This window comes from Mustela erminea, chromosome 7 (assembly GCF_009829155.1).
Source record: "Mustela erminea isolate mMusErm1 chromosome 7, mMusErm1.Pri, whole genome shotgun sequence".
NCBI lineage: Eukaryota > Metazoa > Chordata > Mammalia > Carnivora > Mustelidae > Mustela > Mustela erminea.
The window spans coordinates 123,599,119-123,619,156 of NC_045620.1; the positions used below are offsets into that span (position 1 = coordinate 123,599,119).

The 20,038-nt window shown below is 57.2% G+C and overlaps 1 protein-coding gene across 4 annotated transcripts in view; it reads right to left on the reverse strand.

The window, feature by feature from the left end:
• The window catches only part of KLHL29 (kelch like family member 29), a 298,809-nt gene that overhangs the window by 58,247 nt on the left and 220,524 nt on the right, over positions 1 to 20,038 (reverse strand). For all 4 annotated transcript variants that reach the window (XM_032353199.1, XM_032353198.1, XM_032353197.1 and 1 more), the window contains 2 exons: positions 4,502 to 4,643; positions 1,411 to 1,923 (listed from right to left, as the gene is read on the reverse strand). In XM_032353199.1, the coding sequence (XP_032209090.1) occupies positions 1,411 to 1,923; positions 4,502 to 4,643 (655 nt within the window). The remainder of the gene's footprint in view (positions 1 to 1,410; positions 1,924 to 4,501; positions 4,644 to 20,038) is intronic.

A 20,038-nucleotide genomic window follows, 5' to 3' on the forward strand; every position in this document is an offset into this window, starting at 1 on the left:
AGGGAGAGAGAGCTTAACCAAAACAATTCAAACAAAAAATCAATTTAGTCAATTTTTTTTAAAAAAAGATCTTAAACAAAGCAAGAGTTTACCAGAATTTAGATGTAATTTTCTGTAATTTTGTCATTTAAAACTAGTGCTGATTTCCAAAACAAAGGCGGTTGGGGCGCAATCAGATTGGGAATGAAACCCAATGGAGATCTAGACACGGCTTTGTTGTTGGGATGCCTGACGAGGTCTGAAAATTGTTCAAAAGGATAAGGATAGAGATGCATGAAAGCAGGCTGGAAAGAATGGCTAGTGGAAGTCATTGCTCTGCGGAGAGGCAGCCCCCCTCCCCAGGAGCCGTCTCCAGGGGCTGTTAGCCAGAAGACAGAGAAGTGATGCCCAGAGGTCCACATCTCCCAGGACCGTCTACTCCCCTTTTCAAAGGAGGCCTGGGTACCCCAGCAGGCAGACCACCCACCGTGTGCCCCCCTGCCTGCGACTGCTGCCTCCCCTCTGCACGCATCAGGAAAGGGGCTTGGCTGTCTGGAGCTCTAAGGGATAGCAAGCAAGTCTGGGGTAGATGAACCCCAGCAGTGTAACATCTGTGGTCCCCCGTCCTCCTGCCCCCTTCTGCATTCCAGCTGGGTAGACCGCTCAGACAGATATCAGGAGTGAAGCCTGTTTGCTGAGGCACTTTGTCCTGACCCTAAGGCCCGGGGGGGGGGGGGGGGGCTCCTCCTGCAGGCTCTGTTGAAAACTGCCCCGGGGGGTGGGGCAAAGGGGTGACTGAAGGCTGAGGCTAGAGGGGCTCTTTCTTGGAGCCTCACAGAGCCACCCTTGCTTCCTTGAAACAAAAAATCCAAGTGGCTCAGGATGGCCCGGGAGTGTCTCCTGGGGAGGAGACAGACATTCCTCTCCCCTGTGGTCTGGGGAGCCGCTCTCACGCACCGCACCGCAGAGGGAGCTCTTCTGGGGGAGGCCACAGTTCGTGTTCTGCCTGTTCTGGGTGGGAAGTGAAGGCCGCACAGAGGACTGTTCCACGGAGCCCTAAGAGGAGCACAGGCTTTCTGCTCATTCCATACCTGGCCTAGCCGCGGGGTCAGAGGGAGAACGGCCTAGGGCTTGGGCTGGAGGCAGAAGGACCCGGGACTTTGCAAGGCTCTTCCTTCCCTTCCTCTCCTGGCGGCTCACAGGCATTCCCCTGGCCTTCCTTGGCTCCCCCACCTTCCCCTCTGCCTCCTCTGAGGCGCAGCTGCCTTGGGCAGGGGGAGGCCCCACTACTGCTTCCAAGCCGGGTGAGGCCAGCGAGGGAACTGCTGGAGAGCACAGGACGCCAGGAACCGCACGCCTGTCCGCGCTGTCGTGACCCCTCAGGGAAGCACAGATGCGGGCACACGGGAGTATGTAGGCAGCAGAACTTACCTTTGGGGTGCCCGGGGTCGGTGAACTCATACTTCCCCACGCCAATGGTCCGTAGCATCTGCAGCCCGTGGGCCGAGTCAGTCGTGGGGGGCCCATTGGTGGCAGGGGCACCGCTGGGGAGGGTGGCAGACGGCTGGGCTGGTGGTGGTGGAGGCAGCAGGGGCCCGGCCATGTGGCCGTTGCCCACGGCAGTGGGTCCCGGGCGGGCCACCTGCCCCACGCCAGGCAGTGTGGACATGGCCAGGGGCTGCGGGCTGGCATACAGGGCCTGGGCGGGCATGTTGACCACCACGCTGCTCAGTGGCTGGGAAGGTGGCTGTGGGAGCGAGTAGTGGCCTGGCAGCAGCGGGAGCTGGGGCCCCACGTGGGGAGGCAGTGAGGGGGTCACCCCAATGACCGGGGCCTGGACGTTCACAGCTGGGCTGAAGGTGGGAGGCTGGGCCACTCCATAGGAGTGTGCGATCAGGGCGGGCTGGCTCCCGGCGGCCACCGTGGTCACCCATGGCCCTGTGCCTGCAAGGGAGACGGAAGAGATGTCATTTGCTGCAGACATATTCCCTTGGCAAATACCATCTGCCCCGGGCCCTGGGCTGGGTGCGGAGGTCACAGAGGCGGACAAGACACCCACATCCAGTACCCCCAGATCACAAATCTGTGATAATAGTAGCACAGGATAAGTGTGCTGGGGGTACATGAGCAGATGGCCATGGAGGCCCAGAGAGGGAGCACAGTCTGCTTGGGAGAGCTCAAGAGGCAACAAAACCGAGAGGAAAAAAAAGCAGAGACCTTCAAAGAGTGCTGGGTTCAAATCTCGGCTCTGCCATTAATTAGCCAGGAGCTCTGAGCAAGTTGCTTATCTTCTCTGAGCCTCACTCTTCCTCTCTGTTAGACAGAACTAGCAACACCTACCTCAGAGTTCTCCTGGGAGGAACTGAATGAGGAAAACATATTTGGGAAAAAAAAAAAAAAAAAAAGAAGAAAGAAAGAAAGAAAAACTAGCAGAGTGTCTGGTATGTGTTAAATGTTCCATAAATGTTGGTGTTTTTCCTTCCTTTCTGGAGAAGAGCTGTCTGGCGGAGGTGGGGGGAAAGGTGGACTCTGAAGACAGTAGGTGTCTGCTGGGCAAGGCGGGGACACCAGAGCCTGGAGCCGTGCAAGAGCCCTGTGGTATGGGAAGGGAAAGAAGGGGGTGCGGGCAGTGGGGGGAGCCGGCCAGGGGCTGGAGTCCACTGCCCTGCTGGGGGACCAGGCTTTCTCCTAAGCAACCTCTGCATGGCCGGTCCCGGGGGAAACAACAGAAGTGCATTTTGGGCCATAAGGGAATTCTGACTGAGCAACGGGGCCCAGACCCACCTCCTGAGACTTGATATAAGATTCGACGCCAGCTGAGCCCAGGTCAGGCCGAGCAGGGCCAGGTTCCCCTGAGCTGAGCTGACCCGAGCGTGTTTGTGAGTGAAGCCAGAAGACACTGTGACAGGGAAGGACACTCTGGGTCACCTCTGACTGAATGAGTGTGGGGTTGGGTCTCCATCACTCAAATGCCACCTTGGTTTTCATGATGCTGTTGGGAGTGGCAGTATAGACAGAAAAAGGGGAGACTGAGGAAGAGAGTGGGGGCCAGGGGGCCACTCAGGACCCCCTAGCCCCAGAGTCGAGAAGGGGAGCTGGAGCTCCCTCACAGAAAGAAAACTAGTTGCTCGTTGGAGACAACTAGAAGCTGGCAAATACCGGCGAAGCAGTGCCGGCGAGATTCTAGAATGGGCTGCTAAGGGGGACTGTCCCCAAGCCCGAAGAAGAGGAGCCAGCTGGGAGCCAGCCTGGTGTTTTAAGCACAAGGCATGACATCCGAGGCTCATTTCTCTCCAGGATTAGTTGGGGGGCCTGGAACGATGCACCAGAACTTGGGAGCACGGCCAGTGACTTCTCTGGGAGCTCTGGTGAAGGTACAGAAAGGCCCATGGAGGCGACTGATGTGTGAGAGGGCGACTGGCCCAGAGGATGCTGGGGACCTAAAGGAGGTCTCTGCTGATGGGCCCTGAGTCCTGCTCGCCCTATTTATCAATGAGCTGGATGAGGAGAGGGAAGCTGTCACCAGCCGGCTGCAGGTGACATAGTATCGGGAAGGCTAGGCCCAGGTCAGCAATAAAGACCCGGAATCTAAGAGATCTAAGAGTCCTGCGGGGAGATATGGACTAGGACTTGTCTGGGAGTCCCTACACTCCACCGCCTCGGGCAGATTGAGAGGAAGGGGGTCACAGCTGCTGCCATGACAGTCTTGGGGTGTCACTGGTGAAAGCGCATGTCTGGGGCTAGCAGACAATCAGAAGTGATCTAAGGCTGCGGTGGTCAAAGTAGAGGGGCTGAATGAAGGAGGTGCTGGGCATGACACATGTGGGCTCTGGGCATTGGGTTCTGGGCCCTGAGGGACGCAGAGGGAGATATAATTCTCTGGAGGGTAAAGAAGCTGTCAGGCACAGGCTCTGGAGTGTGGCCGAGGAACCTGGGGTGTTCATCCTGCAGAGGACCTGGAGGGGAGGATGAGTGGGGTGTCCAGGTATCTGCAGGGCTGTGGTGTGGGGGGCCGAGGAGCCGAGTTCTGTGTGTCCTAAGGGGAGGTCTGGGACCAACGGGCGGTAACGGGGAAGGTGTTGTTATGGTCAGAGCTGACCCAAGAAGGGCTGGGGTGCTGCAGGAGGTGGGGAGCCCCCAGTCCCAGGGGGAGGGGGAGCATCCCGGTTCTCCTACAAACACCCACAAGGCGAAACCTCCCTGGAAGGTGTGGCTTGAGAAATGTGTGCACCAGAGTACTGAACTCTGGGAGGGGCTGTTCACAGTAACACAAAGCAGATTCAGAGTCACCCCTGTGATGCCGCTCCCCTTCCTTCCTCCTCCCCAAAGCTTTCTTGAGCAGCAGAGAAAGGGGTAGAGAAGCAGCTACCGTCCAGGGCACACGGGGTCCCGACCCGCAGGCAGCCTGAGCCTGGGACTGCAGACCCGGGGCCTGCTGACAAGCGGGAGCACCTGGGGGACCTCTGACACCCCTTCCAGCCCCGGGGCGGGGGGAGTCTCTGGCTGCCGATGACATACGCACCTGGATTGTCGCTCTCCCTCATCTGCTTGGAGGGTGGCTCATCAGTGTCCCAGGGCGTGGACTGATTGATGGGTGTCTGCCCCCACCGGATGCTGGTCGTGAGTCCCTGGGACTGATTGTCCGCTTTGGAGATTCCAGGGGCCTGGGGAGAAGCAGAGCAGGAGGGTGAGCGCGGCCTGGCCAGAGCTGCTGCCTTGGGACCTATTCCCTGAGCGGTGCCACGTGGCCAGCGGGCCAGCGGCAGAGCCCGGGCGGGCCTCAAGCCCAGCACCCCCGCGGAGTGGCAGAGCACCTGGGCTTAGTCCTTGTTAGGCTTCTGCTCCAGTCCCAACCCCGGGAGCACCTGCCTGGTGCCTCCCCGGCCGCCCTCTGCAGCCGCTCACTCCACCTGAACTATGGCGAAGAAAAGCTTTCTGCGCTGTGAGAAGTGAAGCTCCCGCGGCCCTCGGGTCATGACTTAATCACAGCGTCTACGGGCGTGAGCCGCAGACCCTTGTGTCTTAAGCCCGGGCTCAACGCCACTCTGGGCCTGGCCCTTTGACCTGTGAGAAGACTGCTCTCCGAAACACCACCGTTCGGCTCCGTACCCCGGTCCGAGGCCCTGCCCTGTGCCCCTTCCCGGAGGAGGTGTAGGGAGGGCAAGGGCTTAGACCCATGCGAGGACAGCCCAGCCCAGGGGACATCTTCCCTGGGACCCTCGGCTCCTCGTTGTGGGAAGGAGGCAGGCTCTCTGTCTCAGGATCTCATTCTCTAACTTAGATTTTTAGATGAACGAGAAACTGAACCCCGGGCTGAAAATAAACATTAGCACAGCACTGGTCTCTGAGCGACAGTCTTGATGGAATATTATATGGTCATTAAAAATCATGTTTACTGAAACGCATAATGAGATGGCAAAATGCTTATAGTGTTAAATGAGAAAGGCAGGACATAAGAGGGCACAAAGAGAAGCTCACATGTAAAACGGTACGTGTTGGAGAGAAAAAAAACCAAAGTGCTAGCAGGGGTGTTATCCTCGGTGGGAGGAATATGGGTAACTTCTATTCTCTTGTCTCTACTTGCCTGTATTGCCAGATTTTCTACTAGGGCCATTACCGTTATAATAAGAAAAAAAGAAGAACAAGAAGAAATCCTACAGCATGCTGGAGAGCCTGGCGTCACTGGGATGTGGTGGGGTGGGGGTGGGGGTCTCCGCACAGGTGGTTTCAGGAAGTTTCTGCAGTTTCCAGGACTGCAGCCAGAGCCCCAGCCAGGTTTGGGCTCGGTTGCAGGGCAGAGACCCTCTCTACTGGGGACAGCCATAGACGGCCCAAGGGGCCTGAAGGGGCGTCTGCAGGCTTCTCCCAGGTGAGGTCCATGGTCTTTCCGACTTCTCACAGAAGCTGACGCAGTGAGTCAGCTGGGAGGGCGGTGCCCCCAGCGGGCCTCCGGGAGCAGCAGGGCTGGCTGGGCAGGGGCAGGCAAAGAGGAGGGAAGACAGCACTTATTGGGTCTTGGATGCCTAACGCAGATGACAAACAGCCTGCATTACAGCGGCCGGAGGAGCGGAGCCGGGTCCCGTTAGGACCTGTGGACTGCACGGAGCTAATGACATTAGGCTGCACTTTCTCTCTGGCCTGCATTTCTGATGCTTCGCTTCTGTGAACAGAGCAGGAAACAAAGGGAAAGACTGAATCTCCGGAGGAAAGAACAATTCAATGGACAAGCTTCCTTCTCATCGGGACAGATGGGAGCTTGGGGTTGGCTGTGGCTGTGGTGGTGGTGGTGGGCGGTGGGGAGGAGGCTGGGGATTTAGCCACACTCACCAACAGTCCTGTGGAACTTAGGGAACAAAACTGTGGCTTTTCTAGCATTCTCTAGAGGGCTTTGCAGCGGGCCCCGTCTGTGGTCACCTCCGGATGCCCAGCTTCCCCTGCGTGCTCGTGGACTGGGAGGAGCAGAGGTCGCGTCCCATAACCAGAGGCTTGCGAAGGGGAAGGAGCCTGTGGGATGTCTCACTCAGGGCCCTGCCTGGGGGTGAGGTTTGAGGGAGGACACTCCAGCCTCCCTGGGCACCCTCTGCCAGGAGGGGGCGCTGCAACCCTTCTCTGCGGCGCAGGGGTTCCTGGAGGCCTCTCAAGCCAGAGACAGGTCTGGTTTGCAGGGTCCTCCTTGTCATTCGTTCCGCTGAGTCAGCATGGTGTCTCCTGGGCCTGGTACTTTGGGGCAGGGTCGGGGAGGGCTCTGGGAGCTTGGCAGCTCTGGCCCTACCGCGGCCGGCGGAGGCCACCAGCTGGGTTGGGGTCTCTTCCTCCACGGTGAGTACCAGATTCTGAACTAGAAAACTCCAGGAGTTCCTGTTTTTGCTCTAAAACTGGGGAGTTTCTGAACTTGAAACATTGCACACTTTTTCAAGGGCTTAGTCCCTTGGCTCCAAAGCCCTCCTGGCGGGTCCTTCCGTTACCTGTTTGTTGGTTAGCTGGGTTGTTCGGCAAGCGAGCACTGGGCCCCTGCTCCGTGCCAGGCCCTGCCCCGCGCACCGGGGACACAGCGACTGAGACTCAGCCCTGCTCTCAAGCAGCTGCTCCCAGTAGAGGGGGGGCACTTAGCTCTACGCATGGCAGGCAAGTTAGCCTCCAGAAGGAAGCCAGGGGGCCCAGGGGTGAGCCCAGAAAGGCTGGGAGCACTGGGCCTGGCTACCACAGTCCTTCTGCTCGGCTGTGTCTTTCATGACTGTTACAAGCAAGTTCTTATGTACAAGAAAGCCGTTCTGCTGTGAGAAGGCAAACGGGTCTTTCATTTTTCCCTTTAGGAAAGATAAATAAGGCCACTCAGTCTGCTCGCACTAGCAACTCCTGAAGCAAGGAGCAACTCCCAGCTCAGAAATTTCTGCTTATTTTTTTTTTGAAACAATGAAACGAACATTCCTTTCTCCCCTCCCTCCAGAAGAAACTGGATGCGGTCGTGCATTCTGCCACGCGCCCGGGCACTCAGGTGGGTGAGGGATGTTGCAGCTGGTGACGGGAGTCGGTTCGGCCTGACCGGAGCCCCTCCTCCCTCGAAGGGCTCCAGGCCCGAAGTAGAAGCCTCCCAAGTTCTGGAGGCTTCGGGGGCACCACGTACAGGTCCGTGGCTCCAGCTCCGAACTGAGCGCCCGCTAAGACTTTCTCCCTTGGTCCAGAGTCCCCAGAGGTCTCTGACCTCACCGAAGGCCCTCCAGGTCTCACCCAGCCAGAGCAGGCCTCCCCAGTTCCGCTTCTCCCTGCCAGGGGGGTGTCAGCACAAGAATGCCACAGAAACCAACCCCAGGAACAGCCCAGGCTGGGAGAGGAGGAGACAAAGGCAGGGATGGGGGAGGCTCCGCCGGCCCCTCCCATTGCATCACCCGGAACGTCAGTGAAGCCACCCGATGTCTGGCCTTGTGCCAGCATTCCTGGCCATGCTTCTGCTCCCCCGTCCTGATGACACTGGGCAGAAAGAGGCAGATGAGGAGAGCTCTCCTTCTGCCTGGTGCTTCGGAGTGGCCCTCTCTGCCCATCGCTGGGCCGGCCAGGCTTCTCTCTGCTTCCCTTTAATGAGATGCTAATAGGATGCATCATTAACGCGGCAGCTTTTAAACCCCGAGCTCTTGTAAATTTTCAAAGGTCACATTTTTACGGCAGCTGACAGCATCCTGCTTCTTTCCGCGACAGAAGAACACTAAAGACCCCGATCCTTTACAGATGAAGCTTTCTGTGAGGCGGTGGCCGGGGCTGAGGCGCCCGCTTGGTCTGGGGGTAGGAACCTCACCCCGTGACAAGCCTCACGGGGCCCCTGGCTTGGGCTGTACCAGCCCAGGTAAACATCGCCCACCTAGTGGTACTGGGGGGCCTGCTGTGCTTGGGGGTGTCTGTGTGGGGCCAAAGGTGGTGCACAATGCAGAGGTGCCTGGCAGAAGGGGTCAGGGGGCACTTTTCCTCTGGGGATTCGCCCGTGAGGCTGCGACCTCCTAGAGGGGCTCATTTTGGCTAGTCGGTCCACTCCAAGGGAGCACCTTTTTCTATTTTGCACAAAAGTGCCACGGAGGTGAGCATCCCAGGGGGTCAGGAAGGTTTGAGACAAGATGGGAGGGAGTCACCTGGGGTGCTCACGTGCCTGCTGGTTCTGGGACCGACGTACTGTGCATGCGATGATCACAGTCTCCTCACACTGCCTCTCAGGGTCTGTACGGACCCCGTCCTGGTGGGGCAGCTCCGTGACAACAGGGACCCGGTGTGGTGTCTGGCCCTCTGCAGGTGCCCAGGGAACGAACGAGCAGGTGGCGTCTCTGAGCTCTGGGTCTGGCCAGCGGTAGGGGCATTCCTCACTCCTAGTGCAATGCATGGGGTGTGTTCCAGAAGAGTGGACCGTGTCCACTGTGCGGATGTGGAGTAGCTCGGTGCCCGTGGGAGATGGCAGGCAATGAGCTCCCCTTACTGGGGAGATGAGGATCCAGACTGTGGGGGACTTGTGTGCGGGGGCCCCCCAATGTCATCGCCCTGAATGCTGCCAGGGGCTGCTTGGAGGCCTGGCTCTGTCGGCCCCCTCCCATGTGCCTGAGTGGGACGGAAGATGTGGGGTGCTGAGGTTGACACCTGCCTCCGTGGGGCTGGGGGATGGCCGGAGGAACCAGAGCTCAGCTTCTTCCACTGTTTGTCCAAGGAGGTCAGGAGAAGGTGACTCAAAGGAGCTTGGAAGTCAGGGACAGCATCCAGAAGGAACGGGGCTGGTGTTGGGCCACAGAGTCTAGGCAGGATTCACCAAGGGAGATGGATGCAGGCCGAAGTCACCACCAAGAACCTCACAGCAACAAGTGCGTTTCCCGCCTACAGACATTTGACAGAGTCAGGCTCCAGAGTCCACTTTAGGGGTTCAAGTGGCCTCCTCTGGGAGGAGTAACGACAATGCCAGCCCACGTGTCTGTCTCCTGCTGATGCTGATAAACCTGCCTCCCCAGATCAGAATCTGTGAGCTTTGACCTTCTTGTCACTTGTGGGGACTGACAGGGCTGGCAGAGACTGCCTTCTGCTGGGCGTCGTGAACACGGCTGGGCCCATCCTTCAGAGCAATGAGCCTCTTCTGCTCAGGGGACCCCAGAGTCCCCCAGTCCTCACCTCCGTTTAATGGGCCGGACAAAGCTTCCCTGTTCACTGTGGGCCAGAAGCACTGCGGGACCCTGGGTCATAGTGGTAGTCAAGCTCGGCTCCTGCCCTCAAGCCATCTGCACCAGCAGGACGGGACAGGCCTGTCCAGGGACCAGGAGGATGACCCAGGCTGGGAGAGTGGCCGCAGGAATCAGACCCATGAGGCTATGACATTATGCCAGCTAAGGGCCAAGCTTTTCAAGAGGACTGCCAGGCAGTTCGTGGGCCCCTCAGCAACGCCGCTCAGAAGAATTCCACCAGGCAACTCTGGTCAGCAGCAGACGGTCCAGCCAAGACCTCTCAGAATTTGTGCACAAATCTGTGAGGTACTTGGAGATATTGTTTAAAGCCACTAGAAGAAAAAAGTCTACTGTGTATATTGCAGAATAGCAAAAGACCAAAAAAGTCATCTGCGCGCTGCTCTCGACCTATGAATACGACAGTTCTGTATGTACCCTTTGTGTTCCACAAAAGATGCCGGCCTCTCAACTCTAGTGGGGACCAGGCATAAAGGCTTCAACTAAAGCGAGAGCAGCGTCTCCCCAAGCACACCCCAGCTGGGTTGGGGCGGCGGGGGGAGAGGTCTTGGGTGAAAACAGACAAGCCACAAGGAGGACAATAGCAGTGGGTAACCCAGAGCTGACCCCACTCTGAACTTGACCTGCAGCCTTGGTTTTGCCTCACGACTTCCCACAATTTCCACCTAAACTGGAAAAGACAAGCATTGGCTCTGGGTTTTGAAGGCCCCTTCTGAAGAAGGACTGCTCTGGCAGGATGTTGGGCATCGTCTCTGACTGCTTGCACCTTGGCCACACCACCCCCTTCTCCCATCCTGAGGTGGGAGCCAGAGAACTTGCTCTGCCAGCTTCCCTTGAAGCTGGGTTCCAGGCATGGGCCCTGCTGTTCAGACACACTTGGGGGAGGTTTTGGTTTGGAAGTTGGGCCATGTGGGGAAGCCAGTCCAGCTCGGAGCCTACGGTCTGCAGAGGTTGGTGGCAGAGACCCACGGATTTGGGAGCACGCCGCTGGTGGAGGCACACTGACAGTAGAGGCCCTGGGGTCCCAGGAATAGCATCTGCTGTGAAAAGCTGTTGTTGCCTTTCCCTTTTTACTCTGGAAGGTTCTCAAGGCTCCTCTGAAAACAGCCAGAGTTGGTTCCCACCCAGCTCCCAGCAGAAGCAGATCTGCTCAGGGCCCTCTGATCACCAAGTCCTGGGCTACCACTGGGAATCCCATCACAGCTTCGGCTCGCACAGCAGGACAGGCCACTCCCTTCAAAGAGTGGTTGTTTCTTCTCCTTCTCAGCATCCCTCCCCCTGCAAGGCAGTGAGTTTCTTCACGGTGTCTAGCCCACCTTTGGGGGCGGGCGGAGACCGGTTTAAACTATTCAGACCCGTATACTGGGGCTTGAGTGCTGGAACCTCCCCGAGGGTTTTGCACCACAAAGGCAAGACCCTAGGAAGGTGATTTTTACTTGAAGAATGGTATTCTAAGGTTGGCCATTCAGGTTTGGGGAGGAGCTATTTTGGTGTCTGGGTTTTTTAGATTATAGCTGGTGTTTATGCCTAGGTTGTTGGCTTTCTGGGACCGGCAGGCTGTCAGTGAGAGCTCGGATGCCAAGGTCCCACAGTGAAGCGCCGACCACCTCTAACGTAGGGGTTCTCCAACGTGAGTGCACATGAATATCTGGATGTGTGTGTGTGTGTGTTAGGAATCCAGGTTTCTGAACCCACCCGGAACTTCCGATTCAGTAGGCCTGGGGCAAGGGGGCCCCTGAGTCAACGTGGTGGTGTAACAGGCCGACCCGGGGAGGAAGGTAGTCTTTGGACCTTACTCTGGGGAGCGGTGACAGTTTGGATGTTCAAGGTTGCAGGCGTGTGGGGAACCTAGCCGCAGAGGCTGCTGGCCAGATGCTAAATGGGACAGATTTCTGGGTCTTGCTCACGCGGCTCATGGGAGCCGGCTTCTTGGTGGCACCGTCTCCATGGACGCCTGGCCCCAGCCTTGGTTTCAAGGGGTCAGAAGGATGTTTTGTTAGATGCTAAAGCTAGAAATGCGTGGCCTCTGGGGAGAGCATAGGACATTCATGGGTCTCTCAGTTCTCATTTCAGGACTGCCACCGAACTACAAACAAGAGAATCATCACAGCTAAATCCCCACGCAGGGCTCGGGGAGGCTCTCTGGAGCCCCTCCTGCTCTCATTCATGCGGATGCCCTCTCTGGCCCCCTGGACCCAGGCCGGCGCCCTCGGCCTCCCCTTCAGAGCACCGCCATAATATGCTCCAGAGACCGCTGAAATTTCTAATAATACTAACCAATGATGTGTTAAATTGAGACACTTCTGGCTCGAATGCCGGAAACTGCATGATGGTTTAAAGGACCAGTGCTTACCTTTCTCTATCAATTTGCTGCTAAATTACTGCTTTCGGAGCAACTTATAGAAAAGTAATTCTTTATTTAAATTTTAATTTCAATCTTGTCATTTTAAATATATATTCAGATTCCAATCATATTACAGAATATGATGATGTCTCTGGGGGGCAGGTGTTCCTGCCAGCAACCTGGGTGGGGGGTAGGGCATGTGTTGGGGGAGGGGCAGGAGAGCCTAGTAAGGAGGGAGTGGCCCCTGGGGACAGCTCAGCGAGGGCAGCCCAAGTGTTGGCGTGGGAGATAGAGCTGGAGGCCAGTGCTCTGCTTCTAACCTGGCCTTGTGACCCCAGGCTTTGTTGCCAGCAACCATTGATCCCTTCCGGCGCCTTCTCTCTCATGGGGCACCCCAAGGGCCCAACAAGACCAGCCGTAGACACACACCAGGCACAGATGGAACGGGCTGCCCGGACTGCCGCCATCTTTACGGCTCACATGTATTGGGCGCCATCTACATGCCAGGCACGGGCACGACGTGATTTCCTTCCACGAGGAGTTCCATGATTTCACCTGTATTTTATGGATGACAGTACTTGGGCCTGGAGAAGTTTGATCATAGCTAGTGTAGGCCAGACTCGGGCCTCTCACCCATGTCTGTTCTACCCTTAGGCCCTCGGAAGTGATCTGGGGTGGCTGGAATGTTCCAGGCCACCACCTCATAAAGAGTTCAGCCATGTCAAGGCTGCACCCACCCACCCCGTTGGGGTAACACGGAGACACCCGCCCCTGGTGCTCTGAGTACCAGCCATGGCCTCCCCTCCCCACACCGTATCCAGCCCAACAGAGCCTCCTGCTCAGACCCTCACAGCACACTCTACTTCCCTCATGTCTCCTATTCCCTCAGGCCACACACCCTAAGCCATCTCGGATGTGTTTCCCCAAATGCTGCCAGTGTGGCCTTGACACTGTCTGGGGGTGGGGCGTTCTTCTGTCTCAGAGCAGGGCCATATAGATACCTCCCCTCTCTAACGCGGACGGTGCCGCGGGGCCCACCTTCAAGTCCCTTCTGTCTCCAGCTCCCCCTCTCTCAGCAGCCCTTCCCCTGGGCTTTCCAACCCAAGACCTGAAAACTTGAGAACTCGTTGTCTGACCACCTCCCCGGCCACTCTCGCATCCATCTGCCTTCCTCTTCCACGCTGTGCCCTCCGTGGGATTCTGGACGCCCCCCCCACCCGCCCCCCCGAGCTCTGCCCAACCCTGCAAAGTACTGTCGCCATCCTCTTCCTCTGGCTTCCTCCTTCCTCCTCCTTGAAACTCCCTTCCCTTCTGTTTCTGGAACGGTGCCCTTCCTGGTTTTCTACCCAGACGGCTTCGGTGGCGATCCCTGGCTTCCCCTCTCGTCAGTCCTGCGACGTGGCCCTGCCCCAGGGCTCATGCCAGGCCCCCTCTCTCCCTCTCTCAGGGCTGTTCGGGCCTTAACGTCTCCCATAATTATTTTTCTGATAGGAAACATCTGCGAGGTAGCCCCTGCTTTCGATAGAACCCAGCTTCCTATAGTACTCTGGAAGTACATTTGCTTTTTCCTTTCCCCACATCAAAGTCTATACCTTGGAGACGTTTCTGCTGAAAGTGCAGCTCGGATGGCTCCCCTTACAGACGTGAAGCAACCGTGGCTGGGGCTGGGTTCGGCACTGTGCTCTCTCGTGGGCCCTGTCTGGCTCCCCAGCCCCTTCCCTCCAGCCCCCTGCCCTCACGGATGGGCCTCGTGGACAAAAGACATGATAAATCTGGCAGAACCTTACAACTCAAAGCTTTCAACTTTCCTCTAACAACTTTCAACTGAAAACTTCTTAGTCCCATTTCCAAGTTACTTTTCATCCATTACAAAACCCACAAAATTTTCAAAGGGGCTTTGAAATAAGATCACCTAGAAAAAAAAAAAAAGCCCATCACAAATGAAAGTCTTTGAAAAGAAAGAGGCCCTTTCCTGTGCTTCAGTTCCCTCTGATATCAGTTTCCCTTTCATTCTGCTGAAAGGTACAGGGCAGGCCTGGCCCTCAGCAGACGCCTGTGATGTGAGGATGCGAGTGGCCCAGACGGACCGACGGGGCCGAGGAGGAGCGCGCGGGGCACCTGCTCGCAGAGCTGGGATGGGCCTTTCATCGCCCCCCTGGCAGCCGTTGCTCCTTGTAACCCGCGTGGCCCCCGCTCAGAGGCCCAGCGGCCCAGCGCGTTCCCGCTCACCTTGGCCTTGGTGCTGAGGCAGCTCCCTCCGGCGCACAGCGACCCATCTTCATTCTCATCAGTGAAGTGGGCGGGAAAGGAGGCTTGGCCAGAGCAGCCTCACCCTGGCCTTTGATGGGACATTTCCCAAATGCCGGCCCCGCAGGCAGGGATACTCCAGGACCACCCCTCCACCTCCCAGCCTCAGAGCCGGTGACACCCCCATCCTCCCCAGGGTCAGCTCCACACTCACAGAGGCACAGCGGCAAGAGCCGTTTCAGTGCCTTTGTCCTTCTCAGATTTGAAATCCCCAGTGAATCTGGGGAGAAGATCCTCTGTGCCCGTGTGCGGTGTGCGGCTGAGCCGGGAGTGGGTATGGGGCTACCCGTGTGTCCCTGACTGAACTATGTGCTGGTCCGGCCTGCCCCTCAGGGGCCTGGACTCTGAGCACCCAATATTGATCCTGGACCAGGCTCCCAGGCCTCCTGGAGATGGTTCCCAGCCCCTCCAGGGGACACAGCGGGCTCTTTTTGGGGCCAGGGACTGGCCTGGCCACTTTGCCCCTTGAGGCCCTGCCAGGCCCTCCCTATCGGGCATTTGGGGAGTAATCAAGCCTGCCTTGGGTGCAAGACTCGCCCCGGAGCCAGTAAGAACCCCAAAATGAGTTCTGGCTGGCTGTCTGCACCTCCCCCTAGGGGTCCTTTCTTCAACAAACACCTAACACTCCTTTTAAAACTCCTGTGGTCTACCCTTCGAGTCGTGGGCCTCAGCAGAGGATTCCTTACTTTTTTCACACAGACAAAGGCCCGCCGGGGAGAGGGGACAGTTCTGAGTTCTGAAGGCCTCTGCCGTGTGACTTGCACAGCCGACTCTCCGAGCATGAAGTTAACTGAGAGCTCGGCAAGACGGTCCTGACACAGACATCTTTAGCGACCTCATTAGAGCCTTAACAAGAGAGGGGATTGTGGCAGGGTCGCCCCAAGGTCAGGCGGGACAATGAAACAAACAAGGCAGCACAAATGTCCCCGTGAGGCAGCTCCTCAGACGGGATGGCATCGCTGAAGGAACTGAAACAGTTTCACTGCTGGGACTTCAAGACTCACTGATGCAAGTCAGCACCCGAGCTTGTGTCTCGGGACTGGAGCCTAGGTTCTGACGTGGTAAGGGACCGACCAGCTCTGCGGTGGAATATTCCAGAAGCATGCAGGCACTCCATGAACACCTTCCCAGCTCTCTGGCCCTCTCTCTTTCTCTCTGCTTTCTGCTTGCTCAGGCTTTCTGCCACCATAACAACTGGCAGCCAGGCACGGCCCTGAGGGAGAGGAGTGCCCTCTGGCCACAGTCCAGCTCAGCTCCCTTGGTTCAGAACTGAGGTGGTTTGAGTGATTTTTTTTTTTTTTTTAAAGGAGGTGGCATTGTTCAGTACCAGTCCGTCTCTTCACCGAGCTTGCTGGATTTCTGTCCCAGCTCACTGGAGGTCCAGGTGCGGGACAGAGAGTGCTGGTGAAGGGAATGGGAGTCCCAGGGAAGCAGCCTTCTCGGGGCAGGTTGAGTTTCTCTTCCTCAGCCTCAGGAGTGACAGTGGAGGAGGACCAGGGTTGCCGGTGACCAGAGCAGCAGAAGGCCCCGGCTGTGCTCTGTAAGGGGCTCGCATGACCATGATTCTGTCTCCCAAACTGCTTGGACCTGACTCCGCATGGGGATGGCCGAGGGAACGCACGCAGGGCTTGCCGCCTGTGGCTGTTCGCTGCGGATCCCTGGGTCAGGCCAAGGGGTCCCGGACCAGTCCCCCTCCACCGATGCCTCAGCGGGGGCCCGGGCTGCCCCGTCCAGGCTGCCTGCCTTCCTCTCATCGCCGAGTGAGGCCTCCACCCTGCCCTGCCCTGCTCCCTGGCTACCGTAGCTTCGTCAGTTCGTGCTGGTGCTCATTGGCTTCTGCTATATTGTTCATTCATTCATTTACCCCACACTTACTGAGAAACTACCCCGTGCTAGAAGCACAGGGAGGAACAGTCTACGGCCTTGGAAAGCGCACCGGCTAATGGCTAATGGTAATTAAAATGGTAACAGCCAACAGCTACTGAACCCTTAGGTACGCCACTTTCTACCCTCAAGGCCAGGAGTAGTTTGAGACCAAGGTCCGGCCGTCCGTCTGTTCTGTACTGACACAACTCAGGATGCCATAACAAAATACCATTGGCTGCCTGATGTAACAACAGAACTTCTTTTGCTTCTGGAGGCTGGAAGTCCTAGGTCAGGGTGTCAGCATGGCTGGGGTCTAGTGAGAGCTCTCCTGGGTCTGCAGATGCCTGCCTTCTTGCTGAAAATTCTAGTCCCTCTTCTTATAAAGACACCGATCTCTTCATGGGGCCCCACACTCATGATCTCATCTTAATTTAATTATCTCCAGAAATCCTCATGTCCAAATGCCATCACAATGAGGGTTAGGGTTTCGACAGACAAAATCTGGGGAGATACGGTTGGTTCAGCTGATGGCTCCTGCAAAGCATGGATGCAAGGATGGTTTAGAAGATGCTGGCCGGCTGGAGAGAAGCTCGGTCTGCGGGCTGTTTCCGGGCTGCACCTTGTCCACCAGACCCCGAGGGGTGGGGGGTATTTAATGGAGGGACACCCAGGGGCCTGACCAGCATACGGTGGGTCTGCCCATAAGCCTGAGCTCTAATTTTCTGACGGTTTGCTTTTTTCCTCTCACAACATAATCTCCATGATCTCTAGTCTTTCCTGAACGCTGTTGAAAGGCTTGTTGTATTTATCTCCGGAGAATCCGCCGTGCCCCTGTGCAATTTTCCATTGTCATGGTTCATTTTAATTTCCTCTAAGGCTGTTGGCCACTCTTGTGTTCAGAAATAGCTTGTTCCACTTAATAAAAGCGCTTAAATATGCAGACACGAGAAGTTTCCTTTGCTTGCTCCTAAATAACATAGTGAGTGGAGCAAGTTCGCGTTCCCTGCCTCGTGCAGTGAGGCTGAGCGCACGCCAGGTGGCTTCCCGGGAAGGAGAGGCTTGGAATGAAAGGTGCAAGGGTAGAAACAGAATCCAAGAATTTCTAGGGGAAACCCAGCCAGCCCGGACTCCACACATTGCCATTGTCTGGCTGGCAGCACGCCGGCCTCCTGAAGCACCTCCCCCCTCCAGAATGATTAGGGCTCTGGGTTTGAGGCCTTCTCCCCCTCCAGCTTGCCCTATGACCTTGCACAAATCAGCCCCTCGGAGCCCCTGCTTCTTCACCTATAAAGCTTGCGTGGTCAGCCGGCTTCTAACGACTGATTTCGGTGAAGGGCAGACGTCCCCTGTTTCCAGGAGCTGGCACAGAAGCCGGGACAAAGGAAAGAGCTCACGGCATTCAAGAAAGGGCAGCTGTTCGGACCTGAGGGGACTCAAGAATGCAAGAAGGAAGCTGTGCCCACGGCAGTCTTTCTTCTGCATCATTTTGCTCTGGGCTCCTGGGGCCAGAGGATCCCCCACAGGCTGTGGATTATGGAGAAAGGACAAAGGAGAGGAAAGCAAGCTGAATCTGAATTCACACACCGCACCTGTGGGAAGCCTGGTTGGCCACGAGACCAAAGCCACGGCTCTGGCGGCAGTTACTCCGAATTGCAGGTCAAGGTCTTGGGGCTGTGTTGGGCTTGTAGCCCCAGAGAGCCAGGGGCAGAGTCGCAGGGCACCCTTCTTTGGCTTAACGAACACCACTTAGGAACCATGAGTCTTAGGATGAGAATAGGAAGGAAGAGGCGTGAGTCGCATGGACTGAAAATTCCTGATGGAAGGGCAGCTCAGGAAGCCAATTCCTACCTAGCAGGGTAGGGGCTCAGCAGGACGTGGAAGCCTCCTGGCCCTACAGAGAAACCCCAAGCTTAGCTCTGGGGTTGGGGGTGCTGGCAGGGCTAGAAGTGCCATTCGCCCAGGAACTGCTGTTCCTGAGAATCACCTCCGGGGCGGAGGGCCCTTCACTCCTATAAATACCCCCAAATAAGCCCTTCCTCTCACTCGCCTGCATCCAGGGTCAAGCTCTGACATCCCAGTTTATGCACACATGCGCGCGCGCACACACACACACACATACACACACACACACACACTCACATCTACTGACACACGCATACCTTCTCCACGCCCGCACAAACCCACACGGCCTCAACCTGTGTGGGCTTCGGGGGGACTCCAGCCCCCACAGGGCAGGAGACGCTGGCAGATACCCTCTGCTTGCCCCCAAAATCTTTTCTTCTCCCACAGCTCTGCAACACGAGTCCCCCGTGGCCACTTTGAGCTTCCCTCCCAGACACTTTTTCCTAAATCAGCTTCCAATCTGACTCATTTCAGTTTTAAAACAAGAAAACATCAACAAACACGATGGAGGGAAACAGATGGTAACAATTACAGGAGGGAGAAAACAGAGCCATTTCCTCTAGAAGGGGCAGGCAAACATATTGTCCCCTGACAGTGCATTGCCCCCCAGCTACCACTTTGTGAACCTGGGGGCTGGGCTCCCCAGAACTGTCCCCACCTTGGGGCACAGGTCAGCCCTGGAGGGGCTGTGAAGGCCTCGGAGCACCACAGGGCAAGGCCTCCCTGAACCAGGCAACAGCCTGGTCTCCAGGGAGGCAAGTCTGGACCTTCCAGCAGATTCCAGGCCACCTCACAATCTCTGACGTCCTGTCTAAGGTCGGAGATGTGGGTGGGACGCTTCCTCCCCTGCTGTGACTATGGCGGCAGGTCTCCCCTGCCAGAGCCCTGAGGGCGGGACAGGGTCTCTCACCTTGGTGGTGAGGGCCAGGCCGCCTGGTTCAAAGGCAAATCCTGCCACTTACAACTTGGGTGGGCTGAGCCGAGCTAATGGACCTTTCTGTGCCACTACTTCCCTAATAGGGATAATTCTAGAACCTACACCACAAGAGTGTGAATGAATATGTGCAAAGTTCTGAGGACCAGGCCCAGCGCACACAGACGTTGCATGTACAAGCTGTCTTGTTGTTACACCCCATGCAGACCGCCTGCTTCTTGTCAAGGTCTGCCGAGTGGAGGGCATTGCAGGAAGGGGAAGCCATGCCCCGAAGGTAGGGCCCAGAGGACAAACTCTGCTGTTGAGGCAGGTGCCTGAGGCCCGGGAGCATTGGATGGCCAGGGCCAGGGTCCTGAGCCGGAGTCTGCTGGGCTCTATTTCTCCATCCCGTGTGTTTTCAGCAGAACAAGGGCTCTGCCCTCTGGCAGATCAGACTGGTGGAGATGGGCAAGGAAGCAGGTGCATGCCGGGGAGATCAAGTGCTGTGACAGAGGGGGGCACCCACCCTTGCCCTGTGGGCCTGGGAAAGCTGCCTGGGGGCGAGGCTGAGTCCCGAGGGGCAGGAGGATGGGTAATGGGCAGTTCTGGGCGCAGGGGGCATGATGCCTTTGGGAGTCAGAACAGCAAGGCATCAAGAGTGAGGGGTTCGAGTGCCCTAAGCAAGGGTTCAGTGTCTCTGAGCCTCAGTTTCCCCATCTGCCGGGTGAGAATTATAGTCCCCTCCATCCCAAGCCCCATGTGAAGAAGAGAAGCAAGGATGTGTATCAGACATGCTTCGCCGACTCCCAGCATGTGAGGCGCTCACCACCGCAGGGGACCGCCGTGAACCCACCTTTGGGACGGGGCTTTCTCCCACAGGTCCTGTCTTAGCCACACTTAACGCACACAAGCTCTCACACAGGGTAAACGTTTCTCGGCACACCCGCGGTCACACGGGTCGTCACATGCTGCTGTGGACTCAGTGTCTGCCCCCGGAATTCGTGTGTCGGAATATCGATCCCCACA